Source organism: Aspergillus novofumigatus, assembly GCF_002847465.1.
Source record: "Aspergillus novofumigatus IBT 16806 chromosome Unknown P174scaffold_4, whole genome shotgun sequence".
Lineage (NCBI taxonomy): Eukaryota > Fungi > Ascomycota > Eurotiomycetes > Eurotiales > Aspergillaceae > Aspergillus > Aspergillus novofumigatus.
The window spans coordinates 1,893,245-1,920,709 of NW_020194277.1; the positions used below are offsets into that span (position 1 = coordinate 1,893,245).

At 50.5% G+C, this 27,465-nt stretch overlaps 13 protein-coding genes across 13 annotated transcripts; 6 read left to right on the plus strand and 7 right to left on the minus strand.

Moving 5' to 3' along the window:
* The first annotated feature begins 790 nt into the window (after positions 1-790).
* On the plus strand, positions 791-3,273 carry P174DRAFT_503927 (ankyrin repeat domain-containing protein). Its single transcript, XM_024831184.1, has 6 exons — positions 791-1,740; positions 1,790-2,162; positions 2,229-2,513; positions 2,549-2,629; positions 2,685-2,883; positions 2,935-3,273. The coding sequence occupies exons 1-6, from the start codon at positions 890-892 to the stop codon at positions 2,937-2,939; spliced, it is 1,794 nt and encodes a 597-aa protein (XP_024682740.1). The 5' UTR covers positions 791-889; the 3' UTR covers positions 2,940-3,273.
* Positions 3,274-3,578: 305 nt separating this feature from the next.
* Positions 3,579-4,913, plus strand: P174DRAFT_460247 (NADH:flavin oxidoreductase/NADH oxidase family protein; the record flags this gene model as incomplete). The annotated part of the gene is made up of 2 exons (XM_024829864.1): positions 3,579-3,953; positions 3,981-4,913. The coding sequence occupies 2 exons, from the start codon at positions 3,579-3,581 to the stop codon at positions 4,911-4,913; spliced, it is 1,308 nt and encodes a 435-aa protein (XP_024682741.1).
* Positions 4,914-7,131: 2,218 nt separating this feature from the next.
* Positions 7,132-8,729, minus strand: P174DRAFT_406551 (acyl-CoA thioesterase). Its single transcript, XM_024824109.1, has 2 exons — positions 8,342-8,729; positions 7,132-8,286 (listed from the first exon to the last, which is right to left on the minus strand). The coding sequence occupies exons 1-2, from the start codon at positions 8,477-8,479 to the stop codon at positions 7,381-7,383; spliced, it is 1,044 nt and encodes a 347-aa protein (XP_024682742.1). The 5' UTR covers positions 8,480-8,729; the 3' UTR covers positions 7,132-7,380.
* On the minus strand, positions 8,717-9,989 carry P174DRAFT_420706 (uncharacterized protein; the record flags this gene model as incomplete). Its single annotated transcript, XM_024824888.1, has 3 exons — positions 8,717-8,751; positions 9,003-9,677; positions 9,782-9,989. 3 exons carry the CDS (start codon positions 9,987-9,989, stop codon positions 8,717-8,719), a joined length of 918 nt encoding a protein of 305 aa, XP_024682743.1.
* A 473-nt stretch (positions 9,990-10,462) lies between these two features.
* Positions 10,463-13,317, minus strand: sey1 (dynamin-like GTPase SEY1; the record flags this gene model as incomplete). Its single annotated transcript, XM_024825679.1, has 5 exons — positions 10,463-10,758; positions 10,824-11,087; positions 11,120-12,567; positions 12,652-13,107; positions 13,220-13,317. The coding sequence occupies 5 exons, from the start codon at positions 13,315-13,317 to the stop codon at positions 10,463-10,465; spliced, it is 2,562 nt and encodes an 853-aa protein (XP_024682744.1).
* A 698-nt stretch (positions 13,318-14,015) lies between these two features.
* On the minus strand, positions 14,016-15,971 carry P174DRAFT_441432 (translation elongation factor Tu). Its single transcript, XM_024827308.1, has 5 exons — positions 15,729-15,971; positions 15,644-15,672; positions 15,309-15,571; positions 14,569-15,248; positions 14,016-14,502 (listed from the first exon to the last, which is right to left on the minus strand). The coding sequence occupies exons 1-5, from the start codon at positions 15,892-15,894 to the stop codon at positions 14,318-14,320; spliced, it is 1,323 nt and encodes a 440-aa protein (XP_024682745.1). The 5' UTR covers positions 15,895-15,971; the 3' UTR covers positions 14,016-14,317.
* Positions 15,972-16,314: 343 nt separating this feature from the next.
* On the minus strand, positions 16,315-17,435 carry P174DRAFT_512352 (putative translation initiation factor IF3; the record flags this gene model as incomplete). The annotated part of the gene is made up of 3 exons (XM_024831866.1): positions 16,315-17,128; positions 17,176-17,269; positions 17,357-17,435. The coding sequence occupies 3 exons, from the start codon at positions 17,433-17,435 to the stop codon at positions 16,429-16,431; spliced, it is 873 nt and encodes a 290-aa protein (XP_024682746.1). The 3' UTR covers positions 16,315-16,428.
* Positions 17,433-19,737, plus strand: P174DRAFT_441434 (guanosine diphosphatase). The gene is made up of 3 exons (XM_024827309.1): positions 17,433-17,914; positions 17,973-19,311; positions 19,370-19,737. Exons 1-3 carry the CDS (start codon positions 17,800-17,802, stop codon positions 19,425-19,427), a joined length of 1,512 nt encoding a protein of 503 aa, XP_024682747.1. The 5' UTR covers positions 17,433-17,799; the 3' UTR covers positions 19,428-19,737.
* On the minus strand, positions 19,549-20,970 carry P174DRAFT_503933 (NOPCHAP1/New4 family protein). Its single transcript, XM_024831185.1, has 2 exons — positions 20,085-20,970; positions 19,549-20,020 (listed from the first exon to the last, which is right to left on the minus strand). The coding sequence occupies exons 1-2, from the start codon at positions 20,631-20,633 to the stop codon at positions 19,799-19,801; spliced, it is 771 nt and encodes a 256-aa protein (XP_024682748.1). The 5' UTR covers positions 20,634-20,970; the 3' UTR covers positions 19,549-19,798.
* A 680-nt stretch (positions 20,971-21,650) lies between these two features.
* On the plus strand, positions 21,651-22,413 carry P174DRAFT_420712 (eukaryotic translation initiation factor 4E; the record flags this gene model as incomplete). Its single annotated transcript, XM_024824889.1, has 2 exons — positions 21,651-22,113; positions 22,178-22,413. 2 exons carry the CDS (start codon positions 21,651-21,653, stop codon positions 22,411-22,413), a joined length of 699 nt encoding a protein of 232 aa, XP_024682749.1.
* Positions 22,414-22,847: 434 nt separating this feature from the next.
* On the minus strand, positions 22,848-25,141 carry P174DRAFT_503935 (BOD1/SHG1 domain-containing protein). The gene is made up of 3 exons (XM_024831186.1): positions 24,818-25,141; positions 23,799-24,757; positions 22,848-23,776 (listed from the first exon to the last, which is right to left on the minus strand). Exons 1-3 carry the CDS (start codon positions 25,034-25,036, stop codon positions 23,020-23,022), a joined length of 1,935 nt encoding a protein of 644 aa, XP_024682750.1. The 5' UTR covers positions 25,037-25,141; the 3' UTR covers positions 22,848-23,019.
* A 152-nt stretch (positions 25,142-25,293) lies between these two features.
* On the plus strand, positions 25,294-25,866 carry P174DRAFT_441438 (putative NADH-ubiquinone oxidoreductase 14 kDa subunit). The gene is made up of 2 exons (XM_024827310.1): positions 25,294-25,486; positions 25,610-25,866. The coding sequence occupies exons 1-2, from the start codon at positions 25,453-25,455 to the stop codon at positions 25,849-25,851; spliced, it is 276 nt and encodes a 91-aa protein (XP_024682751.1). The 5' UTR covers positions 25,294-25,452; the 3' UTR covers positions 25,852-25,866.
* A 380-nt stretch (positions 25,867-26,246) lies between these two features.
* P174DRAFT_174352 (uncharacterized protein) lies at positions 26,247-27,439 on the plus strand. The gene has a single exon (XM_024821233.1). It carries the CDS (start codon positions 26,442-26,444, stop codon positions 27,348-27,350), a length of 909 nt encoding a protein of 302 aa, XP_024682752.1. The 5' UTR covers positions 26,247-26,441; the 3' UTR covers positions 27,351-27,439.
* Positions 27,440-27,465: the final 26 nt, after the last annotated feature.

Consider the following 27,465-nt stretch of genomic DNA (forward strand, 5'->3'; position numbering starts at 1 on the left):
GGACTCCTTGCAGATTTATGGAGCCATTGTCTGCAATCCGAAGCGCTGCAGCTTCAGAATCACTTGCAGACAGAGCAGCCAAGAGTCTAAATTAGCAGTAAAACTCGTGCATAAGTGCCGTCTGTGTAGCCAATAAGCCACGCTGTTAAATATGGAGGCTGAGCAAGACCCTTCAGCCCCCATTTCTGTCAAAGAAAACAGATGGGAGCTAAGGAACTTAATTCACCAAATCCTTATGTTCTCACAGGACTCAGTCGAGCAAATATGAGAAATAATGGTGGTAGCGACATCACATCTCGCCCTTAATGATGAGGAGATCCACCAGTTAATGCACGCTGCTCAACACGGGGACGTTATCCAGCTTAGATCGCTTCTTCATGGCGCATCCCCCGACATCAGAGACAGTACGGGCCGAACCGCCTTCTCCTGGGCGGCTTCGTACGATTTGACCCAATCACCGAAGGCATACAACAATCGCAGCCTTGTGTTGCAATGCCTCCTCGACCGAGGGGCTAACCCTGATCTTGCGGATCACCATGGTGAAACCCCGCTTCATTGGGCTGTCAAAGGGGGCGACTACCGCATGGTCGATTTGCTACTGCAGGAAAATGTCGAGTCGGACTTGCCAGACTCGCGAGGCCGCACGCCATTGTCGAGGGCGGCGGAGCGAGGTTATGATCATGTGGTCGAGGTCTTATTAACCAAAGGTAAAGCTGACGCGGATTATAAAGATGCACGAGGTCGGACGCCACTATCGTGGGCTGCGGAGAATTGGCATCTGGAGACAGCAACCATTCTGGTGAATCATGGCGCCAGCGTGGACATTCACGATAGAGAGGGACAGTTACCCTTATGGTGGTTTATCAGTAACGCAGTCAAGCGAACCGCGATGGAGCAGCAGCTTCAGTCCGGGCAAGAGGACTATCTTCAACAATGGCTCACTTTATTGGGGCCCAAGCATGGCGTCGAGCCTATGACGAAAGCTCGGAGAACGTTCCTCTCCTGGGCCTGCGAGAAAGGCGATCAAGAACTTGTTAAGCATCTGTTGCAGACCATCTGGGCTGACCCTAACTCCATCGACCGATATAGGAAGACACCCTTGATCTATGCGCTAGAATGGAACCACTACGATATTGCAGACATGCTGATCTCTGGGGTTAAGGCGGGGACAATCTTAAAAAGGGACATTGTCTCCCTGCGCATTATGATCCAAGAAGGTCGTTCTCGTCTGCTCAAGCCCTTTCTTGAGAGATACAAGCCGAGCCTAGAAAAGGAAGACGAATACAACACTATTCCTCTCATGAGGATAGCGCTGCAGCAGGCCGATCGCGCAACGGTAGCAGTCCTCCTAGAGCACCAAGCCAGTATTCAAGGCCTTGAGAACGTGGACTGGTTCGGTCCTTGCAGCACCGTCAAGTCGTCAGCAGACTTGGTTTTCCTGAACGATATGCGCACGGGACACGGCCACAATGCAATCCCTTTGATGAAGATGGCCATAGGGGAGGGCGACCGTGCGGCAGTGGCGGCATTATTGGATCAACGTGAAAGAATACTCAGGATTAAAGAACAAGAAAACGATGATGACAGCGATCTCGGACAGCGCAGCAGGGAGGTCACTGCATTGGCTGTCGACATTGCCGTTGTCCGTAATGGAATCAAGACAGCGCAGTGGCTTATTCAAGGCGCATTGGAGACGCATATCAGAAATATGCCGAAGACGGCAGACGAAACCCATCTGATGTACGTTTGATCCCTTGGACCTCTTTCGTTCGCTGTTCTGACCAGACAGGCTCTTCCGGGAGAATCAACTGTGGAAAACTTACCTGCAGATAGGCCATTCGCCAAACGAGCTGAGGTTCTCTCTGGGGAACAAAAGCCCCTGCAGGACATTTACCTTGTCCATTCAAATGAATCTGACAATGTCTCATACATTTCCTGGCGGTCACAACGACGGGAACTTCCGCAGCTATGAGAATGGTACCTTCCGAACAATTGAATGGGCTGTCCTGGAAGTCCCTCCGAAAGCCATACATTACTTCAGCAATCTGCCGTTCGGCTGGGTTCCCAAGAATGACTTGGAGTTCATTCAGCTATTCATGCAGACGTGGAGAGAAGACTGGATGCATTTCTGTCGAGACGCCAGAAGTGTTCTGAGTCGCCTTGTATGTATATTCGTGTTCTTCATTCGATGAGCCGTGCACTCTCAAGAAACGACGCTGACAAGCTAGCGCTCCCATCAACTGACCGCTCGAGGCAAAGATGACCTCTTGATCGACGCAGTTGCCGAGAATATGCAGCAGTGGACCCGACTTCAGGGAACGCTGGAGGAACAGCTCAGCCAGGCGCGTCACTTTGTCTCACAATATCAACGCTACAGCGAAACTCGTCGGTTCAGTGAACAAATGCACCAGACCATCGACGCCGTGGAGCGAGACATCCAAAACCAAGTGGATAAACTAGAACAGACCATGCGAGATCTATTACAGATAGCAAGTTTATATCAGCCCTATCACGTCCAGCTTCAGAACTAACGGTTTGGTCTGGGTAGGAGTTCGCCTGGGTCTCTATCAACGAAGCGCATCGGTCGACCAGCTTGGCAACGAGTCTGAAGCGGATCAGCTGGATTACTGTACGTGTGGCCAAGCAACCGGCCCTCCTGTGTTCTATTCATTGACTGATGATAGTTCGTCTTTCTCCCTCTTACGTTCGCATCCGTAAGTTTTCAGACATTGCTCCGCTGTAGCTGTCTAATCCTCGCAGACCCTGTTCGGAATGAACGTGGATCTACTGAAAGACGATCCGTCCTGGAGATGGTACCCGCTCGTTGGCGGGGTATTGTTACTCTTGACGGTCATTGCATGGCTGTTGTCCAAGTTCACCAACGTGGGAATCTGTTGTCCCACTCTGAGCGTACAGACTGCTGACGAGCTCCAGATTGAAATGTGGGCTGAGCGCAAAGCGGAACTGATAATGAAAAGGTCCAGGCGACGACGAGTCGACAAGGACTTGTATCTGCTATGATCAGCGGTTTTCCCTAGTTAACACTAGTTACGACCCCCTGATACGAGGATACATTTACACTACCGAATGAATCAGGAGTTGAAGGGAGGTCAGTGGACGGCAAACCTAGGCTTCTCGCCACTATCGCCCATTGCGTGTAGGTACCCGGATACTCTGTACTTCAAGCCCCCGTCCGCATCGTTGTCCAACAAGCTATATGCTGAAATGCCAAGACAATTACAAGTTTTGTTTGATTGTAATTACTGATAAGAGATACGTGTATCAAGGGAAGTTCTGGAGACAATTTTGCATCTTGGCTCCTGTAGAGGCTATGATGTCATGTTGATGTTGTTGAAGCACAAGCAGGCCCTGGCATCAACGGCGAAAGGATGCAAATCCCGAGCCAATTTCTGAAGTAGAATTTCGAGCAGTACAGCATTGTCTGTGATTGCCATTGTATATATAGTATGGACCAATGTAGGGTAATCCCCTCGGTGTAAATATTGCAAAATACACTACCACACTTGGTCAACCTCTCGCCCCTATAATCCTACGTCCTCTACTGCGGATAGACCAAGATGGCTTCTAGATACCACTCAGCTCCTGTCGATGTCGCCCCGCTGGGCAAGCCATTACAATTCACAATTAGCAAACGCACGGCACCCAACCGGTTCTACAAAGCCGCCATGACCGAGCGGATGTCCTCCTGGTCACCCACCGATCTCAAGACACGCGGTATCCCCAGCCGGGAGTTGATCAACCTCTACAAGCGATGGGGTGAAGGCGGTTACGGACTCATCTCTACTGGTAACATCATGCTCGCTTACGACCAGCTGGAAGCCCCCGGCAACCCCATCATCGACCTGGAAAATCCCTTCCACGGGGAACGCTTCGACGCCTTCCGCGAGCTGGCCTCGCAAGCCAAGAAACACGGCAGCCTGGTCATCGGCCAGGTCAGTCATCCGGGCCGGTAAACAGAGGAAAGACTGCAGGCCAACCCTGTCTCCGCCAGCGATGTTCAACTCGACAAGGAGATCATGGGGATGCGGTTCGCGAAGCCGCACGCTGCGTCCAAGGACGAGATCCAGGACTTCATTCGGCAGTGGACGCATGCCGCCGTGTACCTGCACAAGGCTGGCTATGATGGTATCCAGCTGCACGGCGCGCATGGGTATCTCCTCGCACAGTTCCTGTCGCAGACGACGAATCGCCGCACCGATGAGTATGGCGGGAGTCTGGAGAACCGCGCGCGGCTGATTGTGGAGATCGCGCAGTCTATTCGGAAGGAGCTACCAGCGTCGACTGGTTTCATCTTGGGCATCAAGATCAACTCGGTTGAGTTTCAGGCTGGAGGTATCACCGCGGAAGAAGCGCGTGAGCTGTCCCAGATTTTGAAGAAGAATGAGTTTGATTTTGTTGAGTTGTCAGGAGGCACGTATGAGTCTCTTGCGTTCAGCCACAAGAGGGAGTCTACGAAGCAGCGGGAGTCGTTCTTTTTGGATTTCGCGTCCCTAATTACGCCAGTTCTGAGCAAGACGAAGAGCTACGTGACCGGTGGCTTGCGTACGGCGTCCGGTATGGTAGGCGCTTTGGAGACAGTGGACGGGGTTGGACTCGCGCGACCTGCGTGCCAGGAAATTCGTTTGCCACGCGACATCCTGGATGGAAAAGTGACCGCAGCCACCAACCCAAAGATTGACCAGCAGGATTTCGGAGTCACCAGCGTTGCGGCGGGTACACAAATGAAGCAAGTGGGCAAGGATGAGCAGCCGATCGACTTGAGCGATGAGAAGAACGTGGAAATGTTCATGAAGCACCTAGCTGAATGGAGCCAGAAGATGCAGCAGGACGCGGCTATCATGAACCTGTACGGCTATGTCGATCTACCCAAGGGTGAAGCATATAGAGGATAGACCCAGGTACCTAGAGACTGTCAAACAGCCAATAGTAAATCAAAACAAGGAGTACCTTGAGGCAAACAATATCTACCAATCAACCCGAGGCACGCAAGAATAAGCGAGCCACGGCTGCTAGCGTTGCACGGGCCACCACGCCTTCAATATAAATACTCCTTCCACCCCCGTCTCTTTAGACTTTTTTTTCTTTTCTTTTCCAGCTCTCTTTGCCTTTTGGCTTAGATCAAGTGTAGTATCTGTTCTTTTCAGTTTAATCTCTGAAAGTGTTCTAAGGAACACAACTTTGATTAATCTCATTTTTGGACCCCGTGGCGAGGCCTCTGTGCTTGCGCATGCTTTGCCACACAGTGTCATTGGGCTCACACTACCCCAATAGACGCGACCCTTTTCATCAATCCGGCCGGCCTGACCGACTGGTTGGAGAAGAGGTTTTTAGCGATGAGGATAAGATGATGGGTGATAGAAATTTTGAGTGTTTACAATATTGTTCAAAAAAACTCTACCCAAGGACATACAAATTGTTCCGGATCTCTGTATCATAAGGTGTAGGACCTGTCAGGTCTCACAGCTTCTTCCAGAACGCATGGCTCGTGCATTCTTACAGCAGGTTCCACGCGTCGCTCGAATATGCAAACTGAACTACACTCAACCAGCAGCTGCTCTCTGCCGTTACCAAGCAGGCTCAGGTACCATAAACCTCCACCGGTGTGAGGCAATTGCTAAGAGCAGAGCTCCGTTGAGGTGAGCTCAAACCTACCAGCTAGTCGATCCCTTATCTCGAAAAGGAAGTCGAAGGATTAAATTCCCAGAGTTCTGGCCAAAACACGTTTCTGCATTCTCAATAAACCATCGATCTCATGTCTCTAGCCTAGTGGTGTCACCAATCATTCGCGCAAGCCACTTCTCCAATTCAATAGGTCTGGCCATCGTGATAAGGCTGTCCAATGGAAGGATAGAGCTGTCGATCCAGCTACTGGGTAAAGTACGATAGAATATACATCCAATGGGATCACCCTGAAGTAACTATTTCTATAAACTTTAGTAAATGCCTAGGAGCTTTCTATGGTTCTTCTTCCTTTTTAGGAACGGATAAAGGCCAGGACATATAAGGGGAATGATGAATTCGGTCCTTACTTCTAATACAATCGATTCGGGAGATCAGCAAGATACAATATTATCCCTGAGGGTGGTCCTCAGGCATCTGTAGGCTAGGACATCTAAACTAAGGCATCTAATCCTTACGGATTAGTAGACTGAGACATAGATTTCTGCTTATAGATTTATAGACTAAGACATGGCTGTAAGACTCCTAGCGGTGCGCATACGCTGAAGACGATTTCATGCAGTGTCATGATAGAGTGTCGGTTGCATATAATCATGTTCTGGGCTGATGATTGGGAGTTATCATTGTCGTGAGGTTGTGTATAGTAGCTACCCAGAACAGGCCTCCTTTCTTGAAGACATACCGGACCCATGTCACGCGATATCAACAAAACGCAAGTACATCTACACACCTACTAGAAGGATTCCATAGTTAGATCAATAGTAAAAGTTACATTAAACTTCTGAAGGAATTGTTGAGGCCCATGTGCGCGGATATGCACCCCTGAGCGTGCTTACCCTAATCAGAGGAGTTTGGTTGAACTACTTCAACGAGATATTAAGGATCAGGATCAAGACGCTACTATAAATTCGATAGCCAGCGCAAGACAGAGAAGTCATATGAACCCCTGGGTTATCCTCCTACTTTCAATCAAGTCCTCCCTCCCCGATATACCTCAGCTGAACTAAATATGAAGCTCTCAATTGCTCTTCCGCTTGCCGTGCTGGTAACGCTCGTCGCTGGCCAAAGCGAAAGCATACCACCCTGTCTGGTATGTTCTAGACATATTCCCCACAAAACAGTCATACTGATTGAAGATGTGTAGAGAGCATGACTCGATACAGTGCAAATACAGCAATCTCAATTATGTCTGTCACACTCCGAGTTACCAGACTACAGTGCAAAATTGGTTGAATGCGCAGCGTTGTAAGAAGGATAACGCCTGTACGTATGATCCAGTGAAGAGGTCCTCAATGGATTATTAACGGGTGGTCTCTAGATGGTCAGAACATGCGGGCGAAGTACTGTCATTAGAGGAGGGATCGGCACCCGATGAAATGGATCATTCTGCCTTGTCGTTGAGTCTTGCAAGTGAGTTTTATCTGGCGATTGAAGCACGATATCTTCATTATGAAGTGTGATCTTAGCTCTGGATTCGGATCTCATCTATAACTCTTGAGATGTCAGGCAACTGGGCCTGATCGCACATATGGTTGTATAGTATCTGCGAGTTGCCGTCTATAAGCTAACGTAATATCTAATTCTCGTTAGCGCCAAGTCCAGCCTATATAACATGAATTAATATCTAGTAAGCCAGAAAAAAAAGAACAAAATCACCGCCCCCATTAGCTCATACGACTGCTAACGCTGCCACTCTTCGTACAGCCTAGCATCCATCGTTGAATATCCTTCTATGACTTTCAACCCACGCAGCCGTTCCTGCTCAATCCGCTCCCATGTCCACTCGTTCGAGTCCCACGACGCAGAGTTGCTCTTCTTTTCCGCCTCCAGCGACTTCGGTTCCGGCATGTCCTCCTCCCGTAACTTCAGCACTTCCCGCACTAAAGACCCGTCTACACCCGAAGCACTAGCCGTGAGACCCTCTCCATTGACCGGTGTCCCCACGCCCGATGCCTCATTCGAGGCAGTCACCTCAGGTGCGGCAGACCCCTCCGGCCGCGGAGGCAGGAAGCCACTGGCCCGCAGGACTCTCTCCGGCGGCACGGTCAGCCGACCCTTCTTGACGACATACTTGCTCAGCGCAGTCGCAAAGAGCGTCTTCTCGCCGCCTTTCCGGCTCGCGGGTCGGAAAAAGAACGTCATAACGTACATCCACTTCTGGTCCCAGGCGATAACCTTGGTCTCCATCTCGTACAACTCAAAGGGCTTGATCTCCCGCTTGAAGCTGCAGTAGACCGAGCCCAGGGCCACATAAATGCCCTTGCGCTTGGGTGGCTTCGCGCCGTCCCGCTGGCTGGCTTTGAGGAGCTCCGCGTCGAGTTCCTTGCTCACGATTGAAGCTCCGGGGCTGTATAGACGGGTGACCAGGGCCGTGCGGGCCACGTCCAGGTCGGAGAAGTACGTGCTGTTGGACTTGTGCTGGTTGTAATCCGTTTCCAGGATTGGAGCTCGGGATGAGATGCCGTACGACACGAATACCGGATGCGTCGGCTTCCCGCTGTGAGTGACTAGTGGTGTCCCCTTGGGGAAATAGGGATCCTGGACACGCCATCGGATGTTTCCCCAGAAGTGATATAAAATACGGGCCTACTTGAATCAGACCGACCCTCCAATAAGGCTAAGAGTAATCTGGAGCACTTACGTGCCAAATGAGCGGCATGTTCTTCAAGTTAATGATTGCTAGCAGCAGAGCTAGCGCCTTCCATGAGATTAGGGGTGAGATGGCTGAGAGCAGCTCGCGCACGCTTTCGAGGCGCAAAGATGACAGCGCGTTCGCCATGATGGTCTTAATGAAGCAACCAAGTAGAATAAATCAAAATAAAATTATCTTCGAAGGAGATTAGCTGGCGAGGGTGTATTAGGTTAGAATGAAGTAATGACTGCAACAAGCGGATGGCCGATTAAGATCAAGGGGCTATAATCAATGCCAGATTGATTAGAGTACGCGTTTCAGGGAGACGGAGCCGAAGGAGTGACTATCATTATGCAAGGTATTAAAATGAGTGCAAAGTACGTCTTACGGATCTGCGGAAACTCGAGAAGCGACGGTGACTGTTGAATCGACCAGAAGTGTTGGGAGCCGAGGTGTTGATAACAATCACGTGGGATTAGATAGATAAGCCGTGGAACGGTGCTCCAGAACATCGTTAATATTATTGGACGTCTAAGGTAAAAATAGATATTCAATTTCTCCAAAGGCAATGCATCAGAAAATTGCCATGCAATTAGGGGGCTCGAAACACCCCGAGCACAGTTCAGCGGACTACTCGACACGAAGAAAGTCCACCTGCCCAACCTCTTACATGTCTCCGCCAATTCTTCCAAGTCAAACATCTCCCCAATCGGAATCCCCCACCCAGCCAGCAGATGATGGTGTAGATCGTACTCAGGTTTCAAAGGCGGATACACTTCGAAGCTGACCGCGTCCGAAGCCACAGCCGCAAAGTGACTGTCCCACACGAAGCGCAGCACACGCTCACTCTGCTCGATCCCCGCATGCTTGGGCGTGGACTGCTGGCTATACTCCTGCTTCTGCTGTGCGTCCATCGCATCCCACGTTCTGGTTAGACCAACGCGAAGGAAGAAGATGTCGCCCTTCTTGAATTCGATCTTGCATTCACGCGCGATGGCCAGCACATCATCTAATGATACGACATGCTGGCTCAGCGCGTCAACACTAATCCCCTTCTTCTCCGCCCAGGACAAGTAATCGATGAGCACGCCGCGGCCTGCGATGCCTTTCTTCGCCCAGTACCCAATCCCAATGCGATGGCTGTTTGGGTCCTGAATCTCCTCTGCGGTGGTGCCGCCGTAGAACAGCTTCCGGTCCGTATTTTCGGAGGTTGGCGCAGGAGCGTTGTGATGCCTGAATCCGTCCCATTGAGAGGATTGCTGCGGGTTAAAATGATACTCGTCATCGAAAGCGGCACCTGGAGCGACCCATTGAACCCTGTGTTCGAACGGTTTGCGGCCAAATCCTGGCAAATATGTAAGTAAACAGGATCTGACGTCAGAACCGAACTACAGACGACGTGGCTCTGTACATGCCGATGGTCCTGCGAGGGAAGTCTCTAGCACATACCAGGAGGATCCAGCTTCTCTAAATCCCAGTTCAAGCAAACGCGCTCTCCCGTCTGGATCTGTGTCCGCGCAGCGTCGGCCACAACCTCCGGCGTCAAGAGCCGGAGCATTCCCAATCCTTCGTCTGCGGATCCTGCTGGTGCGGGCCAGAACCGTCGCTTGTCAGGAAGATCATCATATTTTTCGGGTAGTTCGCTGATTCCTGACATGGCGCGTAAAAGATGGCGGGGCTCAGAGCGACTTCGATTGTATAGATAGATGTACGGGATTGGTTTCCGTGAGGCAAGCACCGTAATTACTTGATACTGATGATTTTGTTCGTTCGGACAAGACCTTGTTGAAAGAGAAGATGGCTGAGTCTTGCTGGATGGAGTCCGAGTCTTCAGAATGAGGCCAAGGAAATAACACGGGGTAGTGAGCCTGGTACATTGTCGGAGCAACTCCGTTTTGACGGGAGATGCGATCATTCCCCACAAATGCCGCTTGTCATACGCACAGTCAATGAAAATGCCGATCTTTAAGAACAGGATATAATAACTCGAAGATGCATGAGAATGGAACGTTCAACGAAGGAAAACAGGTGTCATTAACCGGACTCTCGGGATGTCCCTGGAGAATTATGTATTCGAACAGAAACCTCACCCTAATGGCAGTTACACCCTAAGTATACAGAATATCACCTTCAAAGGTCATCCATGTCTTCATCGGCTGTCGTTCTTGCCTTGCCCTTCTTACTTAGATCGGACAGCTCGTATTGCTCGCCAGAGCGCCCCGAGCCAGCCGACATGGCAATGGCCTGCCGCCCGGTATCCGAAGACTCAAGAAACTCGCGCAGTCGCTTCTTGCCCTCCACCAGCGCCTGGCTCGAAGCGGCTTCAGTCATCTTAATTATCGGCCCCCAGAGGTTCAGCTGATAAGTGACATAGGCCCCCACGGCACAGACAAACAGAAGGAAGAAATAGGCAGGATTACGGAGCACTAAAGGATTGTCAACCCATCAGCCCAACTTATTTCGTTTGGAAGTTTCACCATAGAATACTTACCTGTGATAATCTCGTTCCAACCCAGAGCAAGGAGAAGACCGTAGAAGTACAGAGGCACCTGAGTCATGCCGCCAATGGCACTTCGCTTAGCCTCAACATAAACTCCGTCCGCAGCTTTCTTGAATCTGACAGTGAGCTCTTGACGCTTAGACTCGCTGAGAATCATCATCTCTTCATCCAGACTCTTGCCCTCTTCCTCATCGACACCGCCGATGGGCGGTAAATCTTCCTCATCTGCTGGAGTGGCAGAGCTTGGAGTGTGGCCTATCCAGCGATCAAGAGGGGGCGGGGCCGACGTCTCTGCCAGGCGGAAGCGCGAAAGAAGGGGATCAAAGTCAGTGTTGATTCGCGCGCGCGGGTATAGATGCCTTCAATATCATCGGTAGGTCGCCAGATCCTGGGTACCCCAGCATCATCGTAACGGAATTTGTCCTCAAAGTTCTCACGCAGTTTCAGCAGAATATTGCCCTCTGTCATCTCTTCATCGATCTTGGCGCGCAAGACACCCCAAGACTTCCTTCGGAGCCTCCAGAGACCGACATCCACTTCCTCCAAACTGGCATCAAAGCTGCTGGCGCGGTCTGTGAACCTACGCTCGGCATCAAGCACCGTCTCCACGAAAACGTTCCACACACGATCCCAGAAAGCCTTCTCCAGAGGCTTCTCCCCTGTCTCCGGGGCACCTCCTCCTGCGCGTCCAGATCCCAAAGCGTTGAACTCAAGTCCGATAGACTCTCCCAGACGGGACTGAACCCATCTTTCGACGCGATTAGCCAAACGACGCATCTCCTCTCTGCGTAATCTTCCGCTAACATCCGCTAGTTCCTTTTCATACAAGGCCAGTTCTTGCTTATAGTCACTCCAAGTGGTGCCTTCCACCACAGTTGAGCGCGCCACATCTTCAAACTTGGCTATGGCTTTCTTCACCTCTTCATTGACAATTTCAGCAAAGTCGTAACCTGTACCCTGTTTTTGACCTGACTTCACAGCGGAGGAAACTGCCTCACTGAATTCGTTAATACCCGACTTGTGCGCGGCATTAAGTTGACCTTGTAGAAGAGCTTTCAGACGGCTATCGACTTTGCTTTCAAGCTCTGCCCGCTTGCGCTGGTAGACACCTTTATGATATCTGCTGGCTTCTGTCTCGAAGTTCTTGACAGCTTTGGCCCGTGATGATCGCATCGCAGCACCCAAGCCGCCAAGTACCTCCGGCTCACCAAGACGCGCAGATTGTGACTGCTTCTCCTCAAATGGGACAATGGCTTCATCAAAAGCTATCATCACTTCTCTCAAGATCTCGTCGCAGCGGAATTGTGCAAGTAGCTCCTGCTGCGTAGGCAGGTCGAGATCCTTGTTATTCACGATCTGGTCCCAAATACCCTCTGCATATCGCGAAAACCCATCTGCGGGGATCCGCCGATGATATTCCGGAAGGAAGACTCCTTCCTCAGAGAACTCGCCTCTGCGCGCATCCATCCTGGGGTCTCTTTGGCCATCGCGGAATCGCAAACTAAGCTTCTTTGTCTCGGCCACAAATTGCTCGGGTTGGTAGCTTTTGTGAGGCAGACCATAGAATTGGAAATCGAAATAATCATGAACACTGGAGCTTTCAAGGCCAGGAGGCTTCGAAATAGACTCCCAGAGGCGAGCCATGTCCTCCATCAATGTCTTCTGTAGATTTTTGAGGGGCGTTGTGCCGACAAAATCACGTATCACAAAGAAGAGAAGTGATCGGTGTGTGGTGCTGCATTAACAAAGGAATCAGTAATAGTCGCATGGGTTTGGAGGATCGGGTCAGGTCAACTGGGCCTATGAGGAGAACACATACTTCTTGTCCTTCAGGAACAGTTGCAGATTGACTTCGAAGACCGTCTTCAACAGACCCATATTCGCGCCCTGGTACAGACCGACCTGGTGTTCCCATATATTCACGATAAGCACCTCACTCGTAGCAAGGGCGAACAGAGCACTTTTGCGCTCAAAGTCCTGGTCTTCCCCTCTCTCACGACCATCCGTACCTTCAACGTCCATGACGAGGATGTTATCCGCCATGCGCAGGGTTGAGTCCACGGTGGCCTCTCCTTCATTCTTGTTCTTCGACATCCAGATACCCTTGGTTGTCTGGCGTCGCTCCGAATCGGACATGACCGAGAAGCGCGTGCCGAAGAGATGGTTCAGCAGCGTGGACTTGCCAGTTGACTGCGAACCAAAGACGGAAATGAGATGATAGTTGAAACCAGCAGGAGTGACATTTTCAAGGCTCAGATACTTCGAAATATTGGGACTGTAAGGTGCGGACTGTTAGCTGATTGACTCCACCACTGGCCCTCTCAGCATGTCAAGTAGACATTGAATAAAACAGCTTGAGTCGGTCAGAGCATGACGAAGATACGTACTTGAACTCTTTATTCTCGTCTATTACTTGCACACCATGTTCGTACGCTGTCTTGTCATTGTCGACGCCAATCGCGGCGAAATGACCATTGGTCGCCATGGTGAACGGTATAGTATGAAGTCAGCCGTCGGAAGGGGAAGAATATGACGGAGACGCTGTCAATTGCTTGGACAAAGTCGAGATTTCGTTGTTGCGAAATTCAAGGAGGTGCGATAGAGTATCACAGACCACTGAGCAGCGGCTGGGGAATCGTCAAGATGCGGAGACCGTGGCGAGTTGTAAATGACGAGCAATGTTGCTTGTGGGATAAGCGATTGCAGATGATGTAAATATCCATGCAAGGGAATTTAAAAAAAGGACGAATGGACACGAGAATCACAAGACTCTCCCGCGCGGGCTCATGTGCGATGATCAAACAACCTAAGCCCCGAGGTAAGAGAGGCTCGTTGGTGGTCGGCCGGTGTTATGATCCTGTGGCCAGAAGGGGCACTCGTCACTCGTCACCGGGGGGGCGCCATCGCCGCCTGAGTGCAAGCTCGAGGGCGGGACCATAAACCCCTTTTTTTGGCCTAGCGTTGGTGTCACCTTCTAGGTAGTGTGCATCGCCATCAGTACACTGGCGAGTCTCGCCACTTCAAACAATTTCTTTCAGACGAAACTGACATATTTGGCAGTTGCCGCTGTATACGGGTATTAGATAGTTCGAAGAAATCTTCCACAGAAATTGGAACCCAGCGCGACGACCGCGGTTCTTTAGATATGACTGTGCGTTTTCGATGGACCTTCTTTAGAATGATATTACCAAAAGGCAGCTACTTGGAACTAGATTCTCAATGTATCCATACACATCGTTTATTCGTATCAAGGACATGGAAGAGAGGAGGAGAGATATAACAAAATCCAGCTACATGCTTTCAATACATAAAGTTACATGACATGACTCAAAAAACGCCTGCGCAAACCTTCCTGATAGATACCTTTGCCGTTTCCCGCGCTGCAAGAAGGTGCGACAAAAAGACATTGAAAGTATATTTTTTCTTATAATACAGAGCAGCCAGTCAGTCGGTCATGCCTCGTGGTTTATCTGCGAACCAGCCCTTTACTCGGTCATGACACGTGTGATCAGACCAGTAGCGACAGTCCGGCCACCCTCACGAATGTTGAAGCGTTGACCAGCCTCAGCAGCAACAGGGTGGTGGGTCTTCAGGACCATCTCGACGTTGTCACCAGGCATAACTCTGCGAGATTCGTCGCCGTCAGGGAAGCTGAGGTCAGCAGCCTCGTCTGATAAATCGTTAGCATATATCTCTAATCTACTGGAAGATCTGGACACGGTGTGTGGGAACTTACCTGCAGTACGGATGAAGACTTGAGGACGGTAGTTGGCACCGAAGCCAGTACGACGACCACCCTCGGCCTCGGTCAGGACGTACATGGAGACGAGGAACTTGTCGTGAGCCTTGGTGCTGCCGGGAACAGCAATGACCATACCACGCTTGACATCTTCACGGCGGATACCACGCAGGAGGAGACCAGAGTTGTCACCAGCACGCGACTCATCACAGCTCTTCTTGAAGGTTTCAATGTCGGTGACTTTGGTCTTCTTGGGTTCGAAAGAGCCTCCGACGATCTCAACCTCAGAGTCCTTCTTCAAAATACCACGCTCGACACGACCAGAAGCCACGGTACCACGGCCGGCGATAGAGAACACTTCCTCGACAGACATCAAGAAAGGTTTGTCGAGGTCACGCTGAGGGGTGGGGATCCAGGTGTCAACAGCGTTCATAAGCTGCTCGATTCTGTCTTTACCGATGTCGTCACGGCGCCCTTCGAGAGCACAGAGAGCGGAACCGAAAATGATCGGAGTCTCTTCACCCTCGAAACCGTAGCTGCTCAGCAGCTCACGCATCTCGAGCTCGACAAGTTCCAGCATCTCCGGGTCATCGATAGCATCGACTTTGTTGACGAAGACAACGATCTTCTGGACACCAACCTGGCGGGCGAGCAGCAAATGCTCACGCGTCTGGGGCCTATTCAAGGAAACGTAAGCGATGGGTTTTACCACATATGTCGCAAGATGTTCCACCTACATCTGACCGTCGGAGGCAGCAACGACGACAATAGCGCCGTCCATGTTAGCAGCACCAGTAATCATGTTCTTGATGTAATCGGCGTGACCAGGGCAGTCGACGTGGGCGTAGTGTCGGGAGTCCGTCGAGAACTCAATGTGAGCAGTGGAGATGGTGATACCACGCTTGCGCTCCTCAGGAGCCTTGTCAATGGCACCATATTCAAGGAAGTTGGCAAGGCCCTTCTCCGACTGGTGCTTGGTGATAGCAGCGGTCAAGGTGGTCTAAGGAATGTGTGAGCAATGTACAGAAAGGCGCGGGAAGGTCGGAAGCATGAAGGGAAGTTTTGGAGCTACCTTGCCGTGATCGACGTGTCCAATGGTACCTATACAAGATTGTCAGTGGAAGGAGTCAGTTTGCAAATGAAGAAGTGTTCCTTACCAATGTTAACGTGAGGCTTAGTACGCTCGAAGGCACTAGCCAGCCCACGAGCAGCTAGTTTGTTGTTGCCAAACACATGTTGGACGGGGTTGAGGGCGCGAGGACGCAGCAAAGAAGCCTTGCTGGAGCGCAGGAGAAGGTTTGCGGTTCTGGAGATGCTCGACATGATGACTGCCCTGGACTAGAACGACAGACAAAAAGAGACAAGAGCAAACACGATGGAAAGGAAGAAATGGAGCCGGACTGATGGTCGAGAAGTTCTCCATCGGACCCCGAAAAATTTAGGGGAGCCTGCTTAGTCATGAGCGGCCCAATCACAGCCGCGGGATTGCGGAGGTCGCGCATTGGGAATCGATATGTACCTAGATACCTCGATCGTGCCACAAGAAACGACATGAACAGCAGGCAAAAGCATATTTAAATCGCAGCAATGATCATTTATGCAGGCTTCTCAACTTCTATGTAACTGACAGAAGAGTCAAGTAGGACTGATATGGTGGAATAAAAATCCAATTGCCAAGCTGATATGGTCTTCCATCTACTCTGTAGAACGCACGTAGGTAACCTTCTGGTCTTACTTAATTAGGTTTGAAGTAATGGAGTGTTACTATACATGACGGTTGACTGAGGGTCATCAATGTTTATGTACGCCAAAGTACGCCAAATATGTCATAGAAAACTGCAAGCTGGCGAAGGCATGTCAAGCATCCTTCTTTTTCACAAATAATGTGACATGTTTGCCCGGTTCCCCTTCCATAGGTTTGATCTGCATCGCATCGGCTTCCTTCGTAGCTTGCAAGACGCTGTCCATGACGTTCTTGATCTCTTCCACAGTGGGTGCCCGTTTGCCTTTTTTCCGCGTCAGGATGATCTCCACGCGTCGGCCTTTCTCCAGGAAGTTCGTCAATTGCTTCAAGCGGTGTGCCAGATCATGACTGTCAATGGCCCAATTCAACTCAATCTGCTTCATTGCTGTTTTAGTGGCATGGGCAGCTTTGGCTTTAGCTCGCTCGTGCTCACGCATGGCCATTTTGTTCACGATTTTGCAGATTGGTGGGCGGTCAGGAAGGGCTGGAGACACTTGTATGAGGAAGCTCTCAGAGCGATCGAAAGAGCGTAGCACATCTCTTAGCTTCATGGCAGGCTCAAGGTCGCCATTTTCGTTGACGATTTGTATATACTCCGACCGAATATCTTCATCTCGGATCTGTTTCTGTTTTGATTGTTGTGAGGGAAGATGGCGAGGAGACTGAAGGAACCTCAATTGTGCTCCTCGTAAAGCATAACTGTAGCGTGGAAACTGGACATGGGTGGTCTGGAAAGGGGACAGGAAGGTATGGCGAAGTGCTTGTGTTATCGATATTAGGCCGCGTGTGTGCTTCATGTCGAGTATTCGTCGTCTGGCAGGCGAGTTCGGTGGCAGGAAGCGAAAGAACAACCGCAATACCCAAATTCCGTATAAGCAAAGGGAATGGAAAATATGTGCGCCTTCTTTTGATTGTGAGGTGGAAACAGAGAGTGATTGGTGTAGATAAGGAGTGCTCTAAAGAGGTAGTTGATCCCACGACTGTTCTATCCCGTCCACTGGACGCATGCAGGAAGCCAAGCCACAGCAGATGGGGAACAACCGCCACAGCCAAGTGGGTCTAATGCCATCGTTTCAAGGGTCTCCGTCTTGGACTTTCCTCTCCCCTGACTTTCCGCCATATTTCTGACATCGATCTTATTTCATCTCATCCTCCACGATCTCGTTTGGGCTCGTTCGGAGGCGTCTGATGAATCGATGATCCTCACTCGTTTTATTCGTTAATTAGTCTCTCATTCTCATTTCCAGCCCCGTTGAAAAGAACACTTAGACCGTTTCTTTGTTGACGCCACTTGAGTTTGTCTATTTGGCCTTGCTCGCATGTCGACTGGAGTTGACAGTCGACATCTGCAAACTACAGTATCCTATATACACTCAGAAGCGAGTCCCTATCGGCGATCCAACTCGCAGGCTTCCCGAGCTGTGGAACCCGTGGAAAGTCCGCAAAAACCATCGAAGCAGCGACGCTTTTCAGTACTAGCAAATATGGCACAGACTCAGAGATCCCGTTATTTAAAGACGGGTGCCATTGTGGCAGCCCTGTTGCTGATGTTGCTCTGGATTTCTCCGTCAAGACCTATGCGCCCGGGCTTCCCTCAAGGTCAGTTTAATTGACCCTTTTACAACTTGCTGATCGGGAAAACTTATTTCGTACTCAGGACGACCAAGCACGAGTGCTCCCGCCAAAGAAAAGTGTTCAAAGCCCCATGATCCCAAAAAGCCATTGATTCAGTATGCTCTTATGATTGATGCCGGAAGCCAAGGGTCTCGAATTCACGTCTATCGATTCAACAACTGCGGCCCCTCCCCGGAACTTGAAGATGAAGTGTTTTTCAAGACTGAACCGAAGAAGGGCGGCTCCGGGCTGAGTTCTTACAAAGAGGATGCTGAAGGAGCAGCCAAAAGCCTTGATCCTCTCATGGAGGTTGCAATGAAGAATGTTCCTGATGAATACAAGTCTTGCTCGCCAATTGCTGTAAAGGCCACAGCCGGATTGCGCATGCTTGGCCCAGAAATGAGCCAGAAGATCTTGGACGCGGTACGGACTCGACTCGAGACTGTTTACCCGTTCCCTGTGGTTTCCAAAGAGAAGGGAGGAGTGGAAATCATGGATGGCTCTGACGAGGGTGTCTATGCCTGGATCACAACGAATTACCTTCTCGGAAAGATTGGCGGTCCTGACGAAACACCTACTGCTGCAGTCTTTGACCTTGGTGGAGGTTCTACCCAGATTGTTTTCCAGCCCACATTTCCGAAGAGCAAGTCAGGCGGCATGCCGGAGCGCTTGGCCGAAGGTGACCACAAGTACGATCTCCAGTTCGGTGGCCGGCATTTCGAGCTGTATCAGCATTCTCACCTTGGCTACGGTCTCATGGCTGCGCGCAAAGCCGTTCACACATCCATCGTTGAGAATATGCTCGCGTCGAGTCCCAAAGACCTGTCCTGGCTTAAGCAGCCAATCCCTAACCCTTGTATCGGGCCCGGGATGGAGAAGAATATCACTTTGGAATTTCCGGAAGGACACAAGCTCGCTCCAGAAGTGCAGGTTACAATGGCTGGCCCTAAGGTAGGGTCTACCGCCGCTCAATGTCGTGGTCTTGCAGAGAAGTCTCTGAACAAGGAGGCTGCATGCACCCTTGCTCCTTGCTCCTTCAACGGCGTCCACCAGCCTTCGCTTGAGAAGACATTTGCCAGGGAAGACGTATATATCTTCTCTTACTTCTACGACCGTACCAAGCCTCTGGGCATGCCTGACTCGTTCACTTTGGATGAATTGCATCAGCTTACGTCGACCGTTTGTGGTGGCGAAGATAGTTGGGGCATCTTTGCAGGCATCGAAGGTGCCCTGAAAGAGCTTCATGATCGGCCCGAGTGGTGCTTGGATTTGAACTTCATGATGAGTCTGCTGCACACTGGCTATGAAATGCCCCTCACTCGCGAGGTGAAGATTGCCAAGAAGATTAAGAACAGAGAACTTGGATGGTGTCTCGGGGCAAGGTAAGATAAGGACGAAACTAAAAGTGTTTACAGTATATGCTAACGTCTCTTCCTTCAGTCTGCCCCTTTTGAGCCAAGAATCTGGCTGGACTTGCCGTATCAAGGAAATCTCATAATGGATGATGCTGCTATGTCATGCTTTAATTTCTTAATTGCCATGGATTCATTGGCTGTATCTCTGCTTCTTCTTTCGTGCAAATACATTAGACCATTGACGGTCGATTATCACTTGATCTTGATGTATTAGACCACTGATTTGTTGTTCTTTGCGGCCGACTGCTGTCCGGTTCACAGAACCTTGCCAGAATATTATACCTGTGAATGTGCATAAATGACTCACTGATTGTTAGATACATTCAGAAAGATTGACTTCTACATCAAATGAATGAGCGGAAAAAATGGTTTTTGGTCGTCAAGAACACGGAGCCATCTGAATTTGGTAATAGCAAATCCGAAATATCCGTCAACGCCAGGCCTATGCAATGTACTAAGAAGATCGTGGCTCAGTCAATTCTTGAATCGTGGGCTTTTGATCCGAAGATTTCTTCTTGCCCATCAGTTTATCCAAAATATCGGAGTCTTTCTGCAATTTAGTATCCAATTCTGCGGCATCTTCATCGTTTGCAGATTCTCGACCGTCGCCGATCTCCTCGTCAGTAGAGGTACTGCCGTCAGCATGTTTCTCTTCCAAAACGCCTAGTCCGAGGTTCTTGAGACGGCAACATCAGCATTCATGTTCTCACTCAAAACCAGAAAGAATCAATTCAACCCACCATTTCAATGTATTGGCCCTCCTGGTTCTCCACTTCGTCTAGTTGAAGATCTTTCCCTCTTCCCGCGGCTATCTCTCGTTGTAGATCCTCATTGGCACTCTTCAGCTTCGGCAGAAATGCAGAAAGTCGGGAGAGAAGATCCGGTTCCTTTGTCATGCGGTGTATCCGAGGTTTCTGTTGAGCCGGAATGCGCGGTAGCGAAGAACCTGCACGGGATGCCTGGTCGGAACTATAGTCGGCTTCTTGATCCTCATCTTCCCCGTCTCCATCGCTGTCGCTGTCGTCGTCGGAGCCAGAGGAGGAAGTGTAATCATCATCTTCGTCGTCGTCCTCGCTTTCGCTAGATGTGGAGGCTATCTTGCGGGGGTTCTCCGGCTTCTTTGCGCCGTCATGCTCTGCAGCGGATGAACTCGTCGACAGGCCCTTATCGTCATTGCGATAAGTGGGGACAATTCTGGCTCTGGTTCGTTTAGAGGGCGATGTTTCGTCGAAGGATGATAGGGACTGGGGTTCGTCAGCTCGTAGGCGCTTCCTGACACCGTCCTCCATTCTGTGTCGTTCGTTCGTCGTTGGTTGGTTCTGCTGAATTCTTCCCCAAATTCTTACCCGCTTAAACACCTAGACGGCGTTTCGCGCCAGGCGGTGGAGATCGAATCAGCGCCAACGTGCCGGAATCAGACGATGTGATGAAATTCGATCGCCTGCAGAATTGCAGGCGCCATGTGGCAGATGGGTCATGGAGGAAAAAGAGTGAAGATCATTCTGGCCCCTAAAGAAAGGAACATGGTGGCATCTTCATGACCTGGTTGGAGCTGCGAGTCCTGCAGCCATCAAAAGTGGGCAGAGCACAAATGAATATGAAACAGGCCCTAGTTCTTCATGATGGTGACTGCTATTAATATTAAGTCAGCTTATAATCTGACGATAGCCTCAGCAGCTGGTTGATAAGTATTGCCTTTAATTGACCGTTTACCAACCCCGCTTTCCCCTGCAGAATCAGCTATACTTATCTTTCTTCATCAAGACTTGGCTCTTTGTCCAAGGTCTCTGCGCTCTCGTTGCTTGTTTCAGTATTCCCAGTTTCCCTTAAAGATATCCAATTCAGGGTTTTCGAGGTGAGTTGAATATAATTTCGTAGTCTTTGTATCAGGTACGTTCTTTCACTTCCATTGTATCTCATGTCCTTTAACCTGGCGCTCACTTTACCCCAACTATTCTCAATTATCCCCACACACCCCAGTTCCTTATATAGTTGGTGTTTCAGATACCTTCAGACTTAGGTTCCTTGGGCGGCTTTTCGTCTTGCATGTCTTTACAATGAACTACTGTCTTCAATGTCATGCTGACTTCAAGATACAGGATATTCGCTTCTCAAACGTACTACACTATATCCGCCTCAGCTAGTCTGGGTGAAGGGGCTCTTCTATGAAGAACCATTCTCGGTCATTCCAGTCTCTTCTGATGCCAAAGAGCTAAAGTCTCTACCAAGGGCACAAATACGCTTCTTGGATAACAGCACCGCTCAATCAGCTCGTTGCAACTCATCCGAAACTTCAGCACCACAAGATGAGCGCGCCCAAACTACACGTCAACGACCAAAGCCCTATAAGAGACGAGAGCTCCCCAACACAAAAAACAACGGAGTGCCCATCCTCTTCTACGAGAAAGTCCCTGCATCAGAACATCCTCGGAAAACTACGCCCATTGCCACTCCAATATCACTGGACAGTATGGTATGACAGACACTCAGAATCTACCGACTATGACAACCGACTGTATGTCTTGCATGAGGATGTAGCCGACATTGCCACTTTCTATCGCGTCTACAACAACTATCCCTGGGATAAAATACGCCTACGAGACTCAGTCCATATCTTCCGCAAGGGCGTCCGTCCGGTATGGGAAGACCCAGAAAACCTCAAGGGTGGTTGCTGGAAATTCCGAGTCCCCAAGAGCAAGGCTCAGGAGTTCTTCCACGAGATTGCCATTCTCTGTATGGCCAACGAATTTCAGGCTGCTTTGGAGAAAGGTGCATAACCCGCTTATCGGTATTCGCGAGCATCCGAGAAAGTCGAGCTGACTGCTTTCCCTAGAACATGACCACGTCCTTGGTGTTTCCACCTCTGTCCGTTTCAACTCTCATATGATCTCCGTATGGAACAAGATGGGGACGAACGAACGCTCTATCAAGATCCTCGAGCAAACCATTATCGACCGTCTGTCGCCTGAGCTGCGGCCCACCACTTCCGGTAGCAACTCGTATTTCTATAAACGACATGATGAGAACGATGGATACCAGGAAGCTGTCGCAACGAGTTCTTCTCATTGATCGGCTACGTCCCACAGATCCTGATCTGACCTCTGACCGCTTTCATGCAGCGCATACAAGATGTATACTCTTTATACTCTTCATTTCAGCGTGATACTGAGAGTGCCTTCGGTCGACAGCCGTTTGATGCTCCTCAAACATCTTTCACGGGACGGCAGTATTGCCAGTCTTTCATTGCTGTTGATCGTTATTACCATTAGGTTTTTTATCATAGATGACCAGAATGTAGCGTAGTATACATGATATAGGATGAAATACAGAGGAGATGCTCTCGATAGATCATCACGCTGGACGGAAAGGGATGAGTACCTAACGACTCCTGCTTCTCCTTTGACCGGTGCTAGGTTTCCGTACCCCGCGGTCATCCGCTCCGCGATCAGGAAGCTCCGCGCCTTTATCTTTCCTTTCTTCATTTTCCTTTTCTTTAGTTTTTTCTTTCTCATTCTCTCCGTCTCGAGCCTTTTCACGTTCCCGCTCGCTGCCGGGTATGTACCGATCAATCTCCACGAACCCTCGACGATCATCTCGCTCTGGGCGATCTGGAGATCGGACCCGCCTTCGAGGGGATCTGCTCCGATGGCTTGTTGGGGCACATAGCGATCGATGTCAAGAGTGCCGGGGAACGCCGTCGCGAGCGAGACGGTTTTCGAGAGGGATTCGGAACGCGGGACTTGGATCTTCCCCGCTCACCGTTACGGTCGCCTTCTCGGACCGGGCCGCGGTCTTGTTCTTTGTCTCCGTCTCGGTGCCGTTCTTGATCACGATTCCGCTCTCTATCTCGGTCTCGGTCTCGATCTCGATTTCGATCTTGGTTTCGATCTCTGGCGCGGGAGGCAGAGCGGGATCGTCCGCGTCGAGCTCGTGAACGAGACCGAGAATAGTAACTGCGACGTCGATGATCCCGATCCCGGTCCCGGTCCCGGTCCCTTTCGCGCTCTCTATCCCTGTCTCTATCTCGATCTCGATCTCGTTCCCGTTCATCCGTTGGACGCGAGCGATCTCGAGCTCGATCTTTCTCGCGTTCAGCACTGCGATCTCGACCCCTGCTGCGGTCCCTGTCCCGGTCATAACCACGACCAGTTGACCTGCTCCTACTTCTGCGGTTAGGGCGGTAGCTGCGGTCGCCATATCGGTTGGCTCTGAAATCCCGTATGGCAACTCTATCATCAGGGTTACGATCACGCGGGCGACTAGAAGCATCACGGGATCGTTCCCGTCGACGGTCATCATCAAAGCGAGGTGTGTATCTTCTCCGTGAGCGGCTGCGATCCCGGCTGCCGTCACGTCTATGCGCGCGATGACGGTCATCAACAGTCGAGTCTCGCCTTCGGCGTTGGTCCACATCGACAGACGGACTGGTGGACTTCAATGGAGTAATGGAATACCTTGATTCTGTTGCGCCTTTTGGTTTAGTCGGCGGGGGCTTAAGGCCGTTCTCGATGGCCTCAGCTTCTTCGAAATCAAATTCCGGTTTCTGGCGCGCCTTAGCAGCAAGTTCCTCGCCTTCTTTAAGCAGCAGTTGGAGAGCGGCCTCTTCCAGCGACTTATCATCCACGGCAACAGGAGGCGGTGGAGGCGGCGGAGGCGCCTTCGCTGGCTCCTTCGGAGTAGCGGACTTCTCTCTCCTCGAATCGCGATATCGCGGTGATCGGTAGCCTATTGAGCCAGCGCGGTCACGGTCGCGCTCTCGATCCCTATCTCTGTCTCTATCTCTGTCCCTGGTTCGACTGCGATCACTGTCCCTAGATCGATCCCAGTCCCGGTATCTTTCGCGCTCTTCTCGTCTCCGGCGCTCATATCTTTCCTGTCGTTCCTTTTCTCGCTGCTCTTCAAGTCGACGTTCCTCTTCCCGCTGACGCTCACGCTCTGCACGTCGCTGTTCCTCGCGCTCTTTCCGTCTTGCCCTTTCTTCCTCCTCCTTCTGGCGTTCGATCTCGCGCTTCTTGCGTTCCTCTTCGGCCTTTCGACGAGCTTCTTGCTCCTCAAGTTCTCTCTGTTTGCGCACCGTCTCCTGCCATTCTCGTTCGCGTATCTCACGTTTAGCTCTTATCTGCGCAGCGAAATCCTCGTCTGTTTTATTGCCGGCTTGCTCCTCTTTCGCAGCGAGCTCGTCTCCGACTTGCTGACGGCGAATGTCCCTGACAGAATCTAAGATGAACTGCAGGTGATTTGAGGCCAGCGCATCAATGAGCTTTTCGGCTTTCTTGTAGACGTCGCTCCGATCGACGGCACCCTCTATCAAGGTCGCAGCTTTTCCTCGTTCACGGGATAAAAGCTCTGGTTCGCGTTCTATTTCCGACTCTGCTAGTTCGATCAATAACTTCGTAAACTCGGCTCTTGCTTCCTAGATGAGAGATGCGGCATTAGAGAATGCGTCGATACTTTCAAGATCAATTTGACATACTCCGTCATGAAATTCAGCCCAGATTTTCTTGCGAACGTTATCAAAACCTCCTTTCTTCTTAAAAGCGTGCAGTAGGTCCTCAATCGCAGTGTGTTGCGCCGCGGTCAATGGCAGCTCTTCCGTCTTGAACTTCTTCCGCTGTAGACTTTCGACATCGAGCAAGGGCCGTTTGACGCCAGTGGGTTGGACATCTGACATCTCAACTGGACCGGCCATCATGAGATAATCAGATTAATAATGTTGGAAAGCACGTAACCCGGCGCCGCCGAGCGGCATTCGAAACTGGTTTGGACGAAGTGAAGCGCGTCGCAAATTAATATTGGCATACCTCTTGTTAACAGCGATTCTAACTATTTCCTGATTCAGTGAAAGTTGGCGCCGAGCTCGGAGGAACGATGATCCGCCGCAGATTGCGAACTGCGGCTCGGTGATTCGGCGGGCCTGGTTAAGAGAGAGGAGGAAAGCAACCTCATCTTGAACGATTGTCCGCTGAAGGTGACCCATTGCGTCTCTGTCCGGGCCTGAACCTAGAAGCAATTGTCTTCATTCAACTACGGCGGCTTCTTCGGGTCATAATTTGCTTTAGCGACCCCTCCCTATCCCAATCCGCGCAGTCCGCATCCACTACAAACACAATGGTTCACAAAGTCCTCTTCTGGGGCGGCTTCGGTATGTGCTTAGCCGGGAATGATATCTCATTCAGTACCAGGAAACTGGCAATTGGCCCGTCCGACTTTCGTCCGGCATTTGTCATTTCGGTGAAGACCGCCTTCTAACATCTCTCTCCATTAGGCATTGCCGTCCGACTCTGGCAACTCGGTATCGAGATGCGTCCTATTCTCGCCAAGGAATCTCTCTGGGTGTACCCTCTGTTCGCTGGCGTCGGTGGAAGCTTCGGCTATTGGCTACAGGGTGTTGAGGACAGACAGCTCAAGATTCTCGCTCAACGGCGGGAAGCGATTCGGGAGAAGCGCCGGAGACGGGACGAACGCGAGGGAATATTGGAGGCAGGCACTCTGGCTGCAGTGTCGTGAAATCACAACGGCTGTTTATTGAAGGAGATTGCTAGGCACAACGGGGTTTCGTTTTACTGGATTGAAAGAACGCCCTATTGATTACTTGTACCAAAATGCAGAACGCCATCCTTTTTCCGTGTCTCGTAGCCTTTTCTCGACAAAGATGGAACGTTAGAAGCGCTTCGAGAACGAGAAAAGGCTTTAAGCTAAGACTCATGAGCAAGATTTTATCCTAATTACTGTTCTATTGACTGCAATTGCACACTATTTCTGCAGTATATAACCTAACCCTTCCGCTAAACCACAGCATCAAATTGAAATGGCTGAATGCCAGGCATTAGGTGGCCATATACATAATTTAACAAGCAAATTCTTGTCTTGGTCTTCCTAGTTCTATGATGTTCAATCCAACCTAGGCCAGTGAATGTATCATTCACTGTTGACTGACCCCCTTTAGTGTGATACCTACCCCCGGTTTTTGACTCTATTTCCTTCTGTAGTCACCAGACTGAACATATGAATGCTAGGTTCAGATGTGATGATCTACTCCTGACTCTCAACTTTGCCTCCTGAAGACCTTTCTCGCTGTCCCCAAGCCAGCCGAAGACATGTCATTCTTTAATCTTCCTCACCATATCAGAGAGCAGATCTACCGGTATTCCCTTGTCATGGGACGAGTTTTCATTCGTCCTTTCACTACCGTTGAAGTGCTCATGGATCCGAACAGAAAGGATATCTATGGCACGCCCAATCTCGCTCTACTCTGGACCTCAAAGCGCATATACGAAGAGGCAATGCCCATCTACTTGAGCGAAAACGTTTTCTCCCTCGTCCAAGTTGATCTGTTAGCTGCCGCGCGCAAAGAGTATCCGCGTGTATTCGAGAACCTCAAGAAGGTCCGCAATCTGGAGCTCGTCTTCGACTGCCGTGATTACATTTACCTAGCACAGTTTCTATCCCGGGAGCTTCCAGGCGTCACTGCGGCAGCACAGGATGCAAAGGCACCCTCAAAACACAAGCGCAAAGTAGTTGAGGAGCTGGATGAGATGCAAAACGACTTTGATATTCCCAGAATAGAACGAACCGAGTCAGATTCGGATTCCGAGGAGGAGGTTTCGTCTGAAGAAGTGCATGAGATTCATGATCACCATCTCGAAAATATGAAGGAGTACCTTTGGGGACGCACAATGAGTTTTGTGCGGCAGACGTTCCAGCTATCGCGCCTCTATATTGACTTGCGGCATTGTACCTGCAACTGGGGGTGTTGTCGTCTTGCTACGGAAGTGCTGGATTGGGGTTGGTTCCACGTCTGGATTCATGGGATGCCGGATGAGATTCATGTGAGAGGTACCTCAGGACGTGAGAAGAAGCTCATCGCTCAGCTGTTCGACAAGCAGCGATTCCATGCGGGTTTGGAAATCGACCAAGTCTTTGATCAGGACAGACTTGAAGACGCTGATCACTGGAAGGCGGGCAAATTTGTGTTTCAAATAGTTCATCAGACACTCGTACGTTAGCGTACGACCGAGGTAAAGAAACATATCCCTGAAAACCGCCCCAATGATCTTGAACAAAGCCTAGCAGTCAATCCTCAGCAGATATACAATGATAAATAATTACATTATGCAGAAG